Consider the following 12,295-nt stretch of genomic DNA (forward strand, 5'->3'; position numbering starts at 1 on the left):
AATCCTTTCAAATAGAAGATAGACCTATAGAGCAATTGAACTGATCCATATTAATTGAAACATATCGACTAGATTTGATTGTTGGACCAATTAAATCATAAGCCCAATGGGCTGTGTGGTTAATTGGATGTGTGAATATAAAATCTTTTGCAAGCCCAATAGGCTGAGTAAAAGATTGATTTTATGTGAATGTTTATAGGGATTATTGAAATCATTTGCAAGCCTAATGGCTGAGTAAATTGAATTGTGAATATTTAAAATTAAAAAAAAAAGAATTAAGAGTAGCTTAGTGCCCAAGTTAGCCAACTTGATAACCAAGTTAAACCAACTTGGTAATCAAGTTAAGGCAACTTGGCCACTAAGTTTAGCCAACTTGATAACCAAGCTTAGCTAACTTGGTAACCAAGTTTTATTCACTATAAATACCCCATAACCTCTTCACAAATTTATCACCTCATTTACACACAAGATCATACATTGATCTCTTTCACAACTACTTTCTCTCACTAGAAAAAAAAATACTCTTTAGATTTTTTTTCTTTTAGTTCAAGTGTCTTGAGAGTATATCGTAGTAATGAGTTCGTAGATTCTGTTTCGGGTGTTGCGAAATGGTCTCATCACAGTTGTATCCTGAGATTCAAAATTGCATTAGAAACCGTCACACATTACGGGCAATTTATTGAGTTAAGGAAAGAGATCAAATCTCGACTCCGTGAATTCGTCTATTTCCTTACGATTTTTTAAATGTTGTAAGTATTTATATTATCGTCTACATACCTTTTGTTTCGTAATTTTCAATCAGGATTCTCGCGCTCCTACATTGATCAGATTAGTTAAATTGGAATGGGTTGGTTTCGTATTTGTAACAGCTTGGTTTCCTATTTGTAACAGGTCGGTTTTCATAACTAGATTACCAAATTCTGACGTCTGATTCACTATTTTGACAATAACAATATGAGTATAATGTTAACTGCATACACATCCCCTAGTCTATATTTGAGAAGTGATTTGCCACATGTCTTCTCTACAATCGTTTTCACAAAAAAAATATTACGTGGCTATTAAGATTGATGACATGTCATATGGTTAAATATGACATGGACAATTACATTTAATACTGATATATTTTTTTGGAAATCTTTTTAGAATATGGCAATAACTCATATATTATATTTAATATTGATTTATATTTTTGGTAAACTTTGTGGAATATGGTAATAATTCATAAATCATCACTAAAATAAATATATTCAAATATGATATTTTGAATTTCGAAATATTATATAATTTATTTTTATAATTATAAAAATTTTATTATCTAAAATTTTCTAAATTTTCTGAATTAATAAAAAAATAAATCGTAATATCATTAGTTTCTTTTAGATATCTACAAATTATATAAATATTATTTAGTTTTAAATTTTGATAACTATACAATTTTATATGATTTTTAGTAATTTTGTACAAGTTGATTTAATAATTTAACCAAATGAAATAAATAATTTTTTATCTAAGATTTTAACTTTATATATATACATATATATTCTTAAATATAATTTAAAATAAAAAAAAATATTTTCTCTTAATTTTATGCTTAATTAATGATATGTATATTAATTATTAGTCAAAATAATAAAATATATAATATTAATAAATCACATTTTAAAAATATAAAATTTAACTTTTAAAAAATTTATCACTACACATGGTGCATGAAAACACCTGGATTAATAATTATGACATAGCTACTAAAATTGATGACATGACTTATAGATTAATATGACATGGACAATTATATTTAATGTTAATTTATATTTTTGATAAAAATTTTAAAATATGGTAATAACTCATATATTATATTTATTATCGATTTATATTTTTGAACTTTTTTAAAATATGGAAATAACGCATAAATCATCATTAAAATAAATATATTCAATTATGGTATTTCAAATTTTGAAATATCATTTAATTTAAAAATATTTCAAAAATATATACATATTTTTAGAAAATTATAAAATTAAATCATAAAATCAAATTAAATCTTAAAATCATTAGTTTCTTATATATATTTACAGATTTGATAAATATTGTTTAATTTTAATTTTTGACAATTCTGAAATTTTACATATTTATTTAATATATTTAATTAAAATAAATAGATAGAAAAATCTACCTAAGATTATAATTTTAAGTATATACATGCACATTCTTAAATATAACTTAAAATAAACAAAATTGGTTTTATCTTAATTTTAATGTTTAGTTAAATCAAATTTATATTAAAATATTGATAAAAAAAAAGAAAATTTATAATATTAATAAAAAATAAATATAATTTATATTTATCTTTTAAAAAATATTTTAAAATTCTTTTACTGCACATGGTGCAGGAAAACACCTAGTGTTAATATATGTTAACAGTATAAATCGTTTTGTTAAAAATACATTAGGATTATATTAATATTCTTTATGTATGTGATTATGTAATGATTGATAATTGGCATACAGTTTCCTGACATTTGGTTAGAAATGGGAAAGATGATCGATATCACTGGGGAAATTGATTTGCGTTATCTTGGGATCCCTCGTAATGCCACAATATCTGAGGCAGCATCGGATATGACATGGAACCATTTGACACCGGGGAAGGAAAGTCTACAACATTAATTTTTATGAGATAATAAAGGAAACTCAGGTTCCACAAACAAATTCAGATCCGGACAGAGTACTCTAGAAACATGATGATAATGAATATAAAGATCATTTTTCTGCTGCATCCACCAGGGAACACATTCAGGTGAAAAATCAGAAGGTCCACTGGTATCGACTGATTTGATTCACACAATCTATTCCTCATCATTCTTTCAATATTTGATTAGTTTTTAAGATAGATTTTCCACTCTGATTGGTACCATTGACAAGTCAATCAGAGATCAAATAGTCTCCTTAAAGTACAGAGGGGATCACAGGCTTCAAGGACTACTGAGACGTGGGCTTGAAGTCTATTCGCATTGATAGGACTTCTAGGTTATATTCTTTCATTTCATACAGACCTCTCCATATAGGTTTCATTTGTTAAATGCTCATTTTTCTCTTTGAATGAATTTGTATGGATTTATATATTTGATTTCATAATAAATTTGAATGGATTTGTATGGATTTCTTTGTTAAAAATACAAAAACTCAAATCCGAGAGAAACTTCCGAATTTGTAAATATTAATCCGAGAAAATTTTAAATCTGTATGTTTTACTTGGATTTATAAATACTACATGACTTTTTAAATCAATCAAAATATATAAACCAATAACACTTGCTAAAATAAATAATACATTTCATTGCAATAAAAACAACAAAACAACAAAAATTATTATATACACTAAATAATTCATTTATTATAACATCCACCGTTAATTCATTTATATTTAAGATTTTTATTTATATACACTAAATAATTGAATAAAACAACAAAAATTGTATTTGCAAAATTTAATTTCTATGTATATTGTAAAAATCAATTATTTCTCTTTTTGTTACATAAAAGTTCAAATATATAAATTTGAAATCCAATTTTTGTAAATTAATGATTTTATTTATTAATAAATTTTTGTTGGAAACAGATTTATTTTAGGGCCTTTTATTCTAATATTCGTTTTCTTCTATTCGTTTTCATAATCACTAAATCAGTTGTCTGGTTTGGGTTCATTAATAAATTATTTATATTTTTCTTAAAAGAGAAAATGATGAAAAGGGAAGAATTTCAAAAACCCTGTGTCTTCTTGTGAATTTTTTTTATATTTAATATTAACTATATAATTATATTATGTTAGTATTATATGAGTATATAGTCTTTGAGACCCCTGACCAATAATGCTGCTAATAAACTATAATAACAAGTAGGGGGAAGTCTCCATATAAGTTGCTATATGAGAGTATTTGATGTGCACAGAGAAAAAAAGAAAGAGTATTTCATTCTGACAGCAAAGAATGGAAATGATAACAATCTCTCTATGCTTCGCAACTATCTTAGCATTTCTCTTTCTAAAACAAATTCTCAAACCAGCTACCACCACTAACCGTAACCTACCACCGTCTCCGCCGCGACTCCCCGTGATCGGAAACCTCCACCAGCTCAGCCTCCATCCTCACCGTTCACTTCGTCACCTCAGCCTCCGCTATGGACCGCTCATGCTCCTTCATTTTGGTCGAGTCCCTATACTTGTAGTTTCGTCAGCTGACGTAGCTCACGACATCATGAAAACACACGATTTAAAGTTTGCAAACCGCCCGAAAACAAAAGCAGTCGATATATTTTTGAACGGAGGGCGTGATGTGGCTTTTTCCTCCGGCGAATACTGGAGACAGATGAAGGTATGATTATTGTATAATAATTTATTGTTTTATGATAAATCTTGAACCGAAACTAAGGGCACCAGCAGGGATAAAATGAATATTTAATTTTTCAGGTATTTGAAATTAACAGTTTAAATCTTTAATTTTTGGGTATGCAATTTAAATCATAATGTTTGTGTTCACTTCATAATATTAGGAGTGTAGTGAATCTGAAATGTGATGAAATTTTATTTTTAATGAGTTTCTAGATGATTACACGAGAATCTAAGAATTAAGTGTAATTTTTATTAAAGAAATCTAAAATTTCATCTATAACAATGAGATTTAAATTTAAAATTTTAAAATATTATTTAAAAATCTGTGTTTAAATAACAACAGAATTGTCGTATTAATATAAATCACTTTAAATACGTAGTTGAATACATCCCTCTTAATTTTTTAAAAGTTCAACGTTAGACAATAACCAAGAAAACGTTAGATTAAACATCTAATCTCGTTCTATTTTGTTTCTTATCATCGTCTTCCCCTAAATCAAAAGTCAGAGTTCTAAATTCCCAAAGAAAGTTTTATCCCTAAAAACATATTCTTTAAATCAAAACCCAAAGGTTAGAGCTTACTTTAGTGGTGCTAAAAAGGAAAACGAGGATATACTCCTCACGGCCTTCATGGTTTATGTGATAATTAAACGGAACATTTTTCTCTGTTGTTATCTTTGAAAATCATAGAGCTCTTAGTATTGTGATGAGAAAATCTTGAAACATTTTGTATATCGCTAAAAACCAGGGCCGGATCTAGGCATAGGTAAGTGAAAAATTGGTCTTGGTCTCTAAAAATTTTGGGATTTTTTTATGCAGTATCGGTCCCAAATTTTGAAAAAAAAAATATTAAAGTTCTTTAAAAATATTTCAAACCTCCTCCCCCCCTAAATTTTCAGATTCGTTCCTGCTAAAAAGAGAACATCGAGAAGTATCTCGTGGACGAGCCTCCGTAGCATGTTTTAGTTTTATTTCCGTAACAATTGATATGATCAAACCCAATTACCAAACATTATCATAGATTCTTTCAGTCAATAATTAAAGAAGCTATTATATTATATTATCTGTATTCATTAACTTGCATCTATCAATATTAGCAATACTATGAAGACGACTAAAAAAGTTACAAAAAAAAATAATTAAAGAAGCTAAACTTTAAAAATGAATCTTTTCTTTAGAGTTTTAAAGCCGGTAGAGACTTTACTTTAGGAATATAAAATTCAGAGTTTTGATATGAAGAAGATGGTGCTTTTAGGGATTTAGAACTTTGGGTTTTGATTTAGGGAAGAAAATGATAAAAACAAAATAGAAACAGATTAGCTGTTTAATTTAACGTTTTCTTTGTTATTGTCTAACCTTGACTTTTTCAAGATTAATGTTGTGAATTCAACACAAACATTAGGATTTTATTTTGAATATCCAGGAGTTGAGGATTTAAAATGATAATTTTAAATATTTGATGAATTAGATGATCATTTTTCCCACATAAGGTATCTGACTAGATAAACCTCTCATCATGTAGATCTGATATGCTCCGATGACCGGACAGCGCGTGAGCGTGCATAACGGCGTCGGAGGCTTCCTTTTCCAGTCATCTCGTCTCTCCTTTGCTCGGCCTCCGTCTATGCTCTGCTACCGTCTTGTCTGTGTCTCTGGTCAGAGGTTGCTGTTGGTTTCGTTACTCACTCATGAGGGTGTGTGAATCTTCGGTGAATCTACTTGTTCTGGAGACTCGACGCTGTAGAGAAGAGCAGTTACGGGTGTCGTTGTCCTTCGAAATCTCTTCCCGTGTACTTTGTTTGTGTGTGTTGTTTATGGTGTGTGGCTTACCTTCGTTTTGGGAGGAGATTCGCCCTTGCCAATTCGTTTTTGGCTTTCAGAATTAGATTGGAGTTTGGTTTCAAAAGTTCCGGATCTGTGGATTGATGGTGTAGCTTTAGCTACAATAGCTTTGTCCTGAAGCTCTCGTCTAGATCTGTTTGTCATTCTGTTTTTGCGGGTCTCCTTTGCTGCTGGCTTGGTTTTCTTTTGCAGGTGATGTTTGTCCTCTTTGAGTTTGCTTTGGCTTCCATCTTATCCCCTATTTTGCTGTTCACGGCTTCTGCTGTCCTCAGCCTGTTCTTGGCTTCCGGATTAGATGGGCCTCGCCCCTAATTGTTTGTGCAGATCGTGCGGAAATCTGTTGGTTTTGTCGCTTCATACCTAGGCGTTCAATGTTCGTCGTTGTTCAAACCGTTTCCGGGAGTGTTAGCAAGGTTTTTTACTTGCCGGATTATGAAGATTCTGTTACTGGGTCCTTGAGGTGTTTCCTCAGAGTTCTAGGGGAAGGAGGTTTAGTGGTGGTCTGGCCGAGGGCATTCCCACTAAGCAGATGCCATTGATACTTTATCGGACAGATTTCCTGTTTTTGTAAGACCTATACTAGTAGTGAGGAAGATTAGTCACTTGTCTTAAGGTTGTAATATTTCTTAATCTTGTATGTTACCCCGTTGTGGGTTCTAGTTCCCGGAGATATCTCTATGTTCTGCCGGTTAAGCTAACCACGGAAAGGTCTTGTATCCGTTGGTTTCTGTTGGTTTGTGTTGCTCACAAATTTGCTAGCAATAAAATCTGTTGACGGGAAAAAAAAATGTATCTGACTAGATATTTTATCTATTAAGAAATATTAAAATTTGGTAATGCGGGCTTGTAATTCAAGTGAAGTGGAGACTAAAAAAAGAAATATTAAAATTGCCAAAAAGTAAGAAAGAGAAAGACAAAATTGAGAACAAAATGTGTTAATCGATTTTGTGGGAAGGTACTCCAAAAATTATCTGAGGTACTCCACTAACATTTTGCACTCTTTGATTGGTTACATTTTGGAGGTATATTCAACGGAGACTTTTAGTTGATTTGCATCAAAATGATAATTTTTTTTGTTATTTAAATAAGAATTTTAAAAAATTCATTTAAAAATCATTGTTATTAAACTTAATATTTTGTAAAATACTATGAAATCCACTATTACTGAAAATATTTTAAGTTATAGAATTTCTAAATTTTCAGGTGATTTTCGGGTGTTTCGGTAGAGTTTCTTAGTTAAAAATCAAAACTCAAAACTCATGGTTTTAAGTGATATTCTAAAGTCGCTTAACAAAAATAACTTAAATCTCAACAACTTATTAAAATTATCTAAAACCCTATTAAAAGTTAAATCACATGTTAAATTGGATACACTCCTCTTCATGTATTTTAATTAATTAACTAAATTAAAAGAAAATATCAATATTGAATTGGTGAGAAACTTTAGAAGTATTTACACCATTAGTGCTGCTCTAAACTAATCTGAAAAGCCATTTACTTGTTGCCAGCTAACGTTTGAATCTTGATTAAATTTGTATATGATTATAATATGTTGTTATGGAAATTGACGTATCTACTGCACTTAAATAAAATATTCAACAACGAGTTAGGTGAGTAAGAGTTGCATAATCGATTATATGATTATAATATGTTGTTAACTTTTCCTCTTTCTGTCTTAGTTGAGGCTATTTCTTTTATAAATAATGAAACTTCTTTTTTGGAAAAAAATGCATTTGGGTGAAGAGCATGTGCAGTTTTCATCTCCTCAACAAGAAAATGGTTAGGTCCTTTGAAAATATAAGAGAAGAAGAGATAGTCTCAATGATGGAGAAGCTTGAGAAAGCTAGCTCTTGTTCTTTGCCGGTAAATCTGAGTGAATCTCTCCTGAATTTGACAAAAAATGTGATATGTAGAACTGCAATGGGAAGAAAATATAGCCAAGAGGAAAACCCTATGGATTTTGGGAAATTAGTGAGAACATTCATGGAGCGTATAGGCACATTTCCAGTTGGGGATTACATCAGGGGTTTGGCCTGGATAGATAAAATACGCGGTCTGGATCGTAAAATGGAAGAAGTAAGCAGAACGTTTGCGGAGTTTCTAGATAGAGTAGTGCAAGAACATGTAGATGAAGGTGAGAAGAAAGAGACATTTGATTTTGTTGATATGCTGTTACGAATTCAAAGAGACGAGACAAATGGATTCGAGCTCGATAGAAGTGACATCAGACTCATCATATTGGTAACTACGATAAACCATTCTTTACTTTAAAACAACGTCTTTCCTAAAATAGAAATATCTAAGTAAATAAATATATAGAAGTTTTCAAGAAAAATATATAAATATCCTATAATAGTAAAAATATAATAAGAAGGCTAATGTTTAATTATTTGATTTGTCACTTCTATGCTTTTTATAGGATATGTTCATAGGAGGGATGGATACGACTTGCACGACTCTCGATTGGGCAATGATGCTTCTTATAAGACACCCAGAGTGTATGAAAAAACTCCAAGACGAGATCCGTACATATTCAAGACATGAGTTCTATGTATCGGAAGAACAAGTGGAGAAAATGAAATACATAAAGGCTGTGATTAAAGAAGTTATGCGACTACATCCTCCTGCCCCACTGGTTCCTAGACAACTTAGTGAAGATGTCAAACTGAAAGGATATGACATTGCCGCTGGCACACAGGTACACATCTAAACAACAAAACAAAGCAACCATCAGTTAATTATTAAGAATATTATATATATAATATATATATATAGTAAGTACGTGTGCATGGTTGAGCAGGTGATCATTAATGCATGGGCGATCCATCGAGACACCACAACATGGGGACCAGATGCAGAAGAGTTTAAGCCAGAGAGACAATTGGATCTACCTTAAGATTTTTCAGGACAAGATGTCAAGTTTATTCCGTTTGGATCAGGAAGAAGGCTATGTCCTGGAATAGGATTTGCTATGGCTGTAATGGAGGTGACACTGGCCAACCTTGTGAACAGGTTTGACTGGAAAGTCGAGATTAGACCCCTTGGAGATGATGATCAATACTATCTAGCTGAAGCAACCGGTATTGAAGTTTGCCGCAAGTTTCCTTTATTTGCATTCCCATCTTTGGCTTCATCTACTCTTTAGGGTGCAACGAGAATCAATGTCTCGGCTAAAAGTAGCCACTACGCTTACTTTTTAACTATCAATAAAAACTGTATTTTCCACTAAGATGGGTATTATTAGTTTTTCTCATGGATCATTTGGTAATGGTGTGCTCTCGTTAATCTGGTCGGTGTCTGATGTCCCGGATTTTGTTTTTCTTCTTTTTATAAATTTATCTCTGAATGCCATTTTTCGTTTTGGTTGGTCGCACACTTGTGGTTAATTAAGAGATTCTAGATCATCTAATTTCGTATATTTTAAAAATAAATTAAATTTTATAATGGAAACTATTACCAAACAATGCACCAATTATAAAGTAGTACTAGATTTTGACCCGCGCTTTTAAAGCGCGGATTTATTTTTCTTTATTTTTTTTTTAAATTGACAAATATTTAGTAAATATCATATTTTCATATATTTGTTTTTATAAAAGATTTAAGCTTTTTATTTTTTTTATTGTGTTTCATTTTAAATGAGTATAGGCCTGAGCACAATATCCAGACCCGAAGAACCAACCCGAAAACCAGGGTTCTAAACCCGATCAGACTCGGGATAAATATTCGAAAGAGTTCTAAATTGCTATATCTGAAGAATCGGTCCTGAACCCGACCCGAACCGAGAACCGAATGAGTACCTGAAGATATCCGAAATGTAAATATATATCTAAAAATATATGTTATAATTATATTTATAATTATTTTAATATTTTAAATTAATATTATAAGTTAACTATAGTAGTTATTTTCGATACTTTTGAGTATTTTTGGATAAAATATGATAGTTTGGATAAAAGTTTACCAAAAAAACTGTATAGTATGGATATTTCTGGTCACTTTTGGTTACTTTTGAGTAATTTGGATACAAAAATTTGAACCGAACCAGATACTTTGGTTACTTTGAGTACAAATAACCGAACCCGTTTTAGATACTTTGGTTATTTGGTTATTTTTCAGGTTCTCATGCATGAGAACCGAACCCACCCAATCCCGGAAAGATCCTACCCAAACCCGACCTAATATTTTATAATATTCGAATGAGGTTTAATTTCAAAACCCGATACCCGAAAGAACCAATCCGTACCCGAATAGGTACCCGAACATCCATGTCTAATGAGTATTTATGTTTAGAAAATTAAACTTTATTTTAATGAATTAAGTTGGTATAACTCTATAAATTAATTTTATTATGTGGTTAATTTTTTTAATAAAAATTATATACTTTTAGTAAAGATTTATAATTTTCAATGAAAAAATTCAATTTTTTATGAATGCTTAAATTATATTAAAAAAAAAAGAAAAAACATAATAATTACGTGATTAATTTTTGTTCACTACACAAAATATTAAGAATGGTTGAAAAGAAATTATTTGAACTTGGAGAAAAAATAAGAATTGGATCTGATTTCTTAATCGGCCCAAATGACCCAAGAGAGATATGATGTGGGCAGTGGGCTGGATAAGAAAAAAAGAACCAATATAGATGTATTATTAATATTACTTGATTGCCATTAATGAAATATGAAATGTTAGTAAAAAATGGTATTTTTAGTAAAAAGCACAATAGGATCCTGTTTTAATAGTATAGACTAGATCATGACCCGCGCGCCTGCGCGGATTTATCTTTTGATTCACATATTTTATATACATCTTGTATATTATTTAAAATTTATAATATAAAAAATTAGAATGATCCGGAACTAAAAAAATCGACCGGGAGAAAAAAAATCAAATACCTACTTAGATCCAAATGTTGAGAACTCGAAGAACTCATACATGAAATGAACAGATTTATACCCGACCGAGTGAGCTAAATTTCAAACATAATATCTTTTGTTATATTTTTAATTCATTTTTATGGGTTGGTGAGATTTACTATTTATTCGGAAGATTTTTGGTTAACTTAATGGTATATATTCGTAGGTTTCTTTTTTTCTGAACAGGAAAAAAAAAAGATTTTGGTCTTGATTAAATTTATCTTATATAACAAATTACTGCTATAAATAATTTTTATAAAAACTAATTTGTAACAGTAATATCATTTTTGTTATAAATTAGTATATCATGGTTTATAGGTTCAAATTATAGAGTTAGTCGTCTTCATAGTATTGCTAATATTGATAGATGCAAGTTAATGAATACAGATAATATATTGTATTATTAGTAATCTGTCGTATAGTATTATATGTTAGTAGATATATTATTAATAGTCTATCTTATAGTATAATATGCTAGTGGATGTATCTAGCTTATAATAAAATATATGCAATATAAGGAAACATGTGTAGTGGATATAATAATAAGGTAAGAAGTGAAAAACTATGGTAATGGTTGATATTAATTATTTATAAAAAACATGTCTAATAATAAGTAGACTAGATCATGACCCGCGCGACCGCGCGGATTCCATTTTTGTTTTAACATATAATCCATATTCTATAGTAGTTAATATAATTTGGAGTTTGTTTAATTTTATATTGTGTAGTTTTAAATAATTTTGAGTATGTCCAATTCAATACTGTGTAGTTTAATATAATTGTGAGTTTCTCTGCTTCGTAGTATAGATGTAAAGGTGAAAACAATAATCTAAATATTAACCAATAAAATTTAGACTAACATAACTGAAGTCTTTCTTAGGATATTAATAAAATAGTTATAATTTATACAATAGACAAATAAAAATATTTATGCAAAAAACCAACAAAGATTAACCGTGCTGATATATAAATATTTTATATTTGGTTAAATAATTTAAACGAAACTGTACTAATCCAAAAAAATAGTTTCAATTTATTTTTATTAATAAAATAGTATTTTGAATATATATGTAAAAAGTTCAATAAGAAAATGACTAATGTGTTTTTTTATAAAGTTAAATGTTTATAATGTTTCTGTTTTATACTT

The 12,295-nt window shown here is 29.7% G+C and overlaps 1 protein-coding gene across 1 annotated transcript; it reads left to right on the forward strand.

Moving 5' to 3' along the window:
• The first annotated feature begins 461 nt into the window (after positions 1-461).
• LOC108830330 (putative cytochrome P450 71A28) lies at positions 462-9,592 on the forward strand. Its single transcript, XM_057002994.1, has 6 exons — positions 462-958; positions 2,512-3,030; positions 3,952-4,373; positions 7,976-8,473; positions 8,652-8,930; positions 9,033-9,592. Exons 3-6 carry the CDS (start codon positions 3,990-3,992, stop codon positions 9,126-9,128), a joined length of 1,257 nt encoding a protein of 418 aa, XP_056858974.1. The 5' UTR covers positions 462-958; positions 2,512-3,030; positions 3,952-3,989; the 3' UTR covers positions 9,129-9,592.
• Positions 9,593-12,295: the final 2,703 nt, after the last annotated feature.

The sequence above is a fragment of the Raphanus sativus genome, chromosome 2 (genome assembly GCF_000801105.2).
Source record: "Raphanus sativus cultivar WK10039 chromosome 2, ASM80110v3, whole genome shotgun sequence".
NCBI lineage: Eukaryota > Viridiplantae > Streptophyta > Magnoliopsida > Brassicales > Brassicaceae > Raphanus > Raphanus sativus.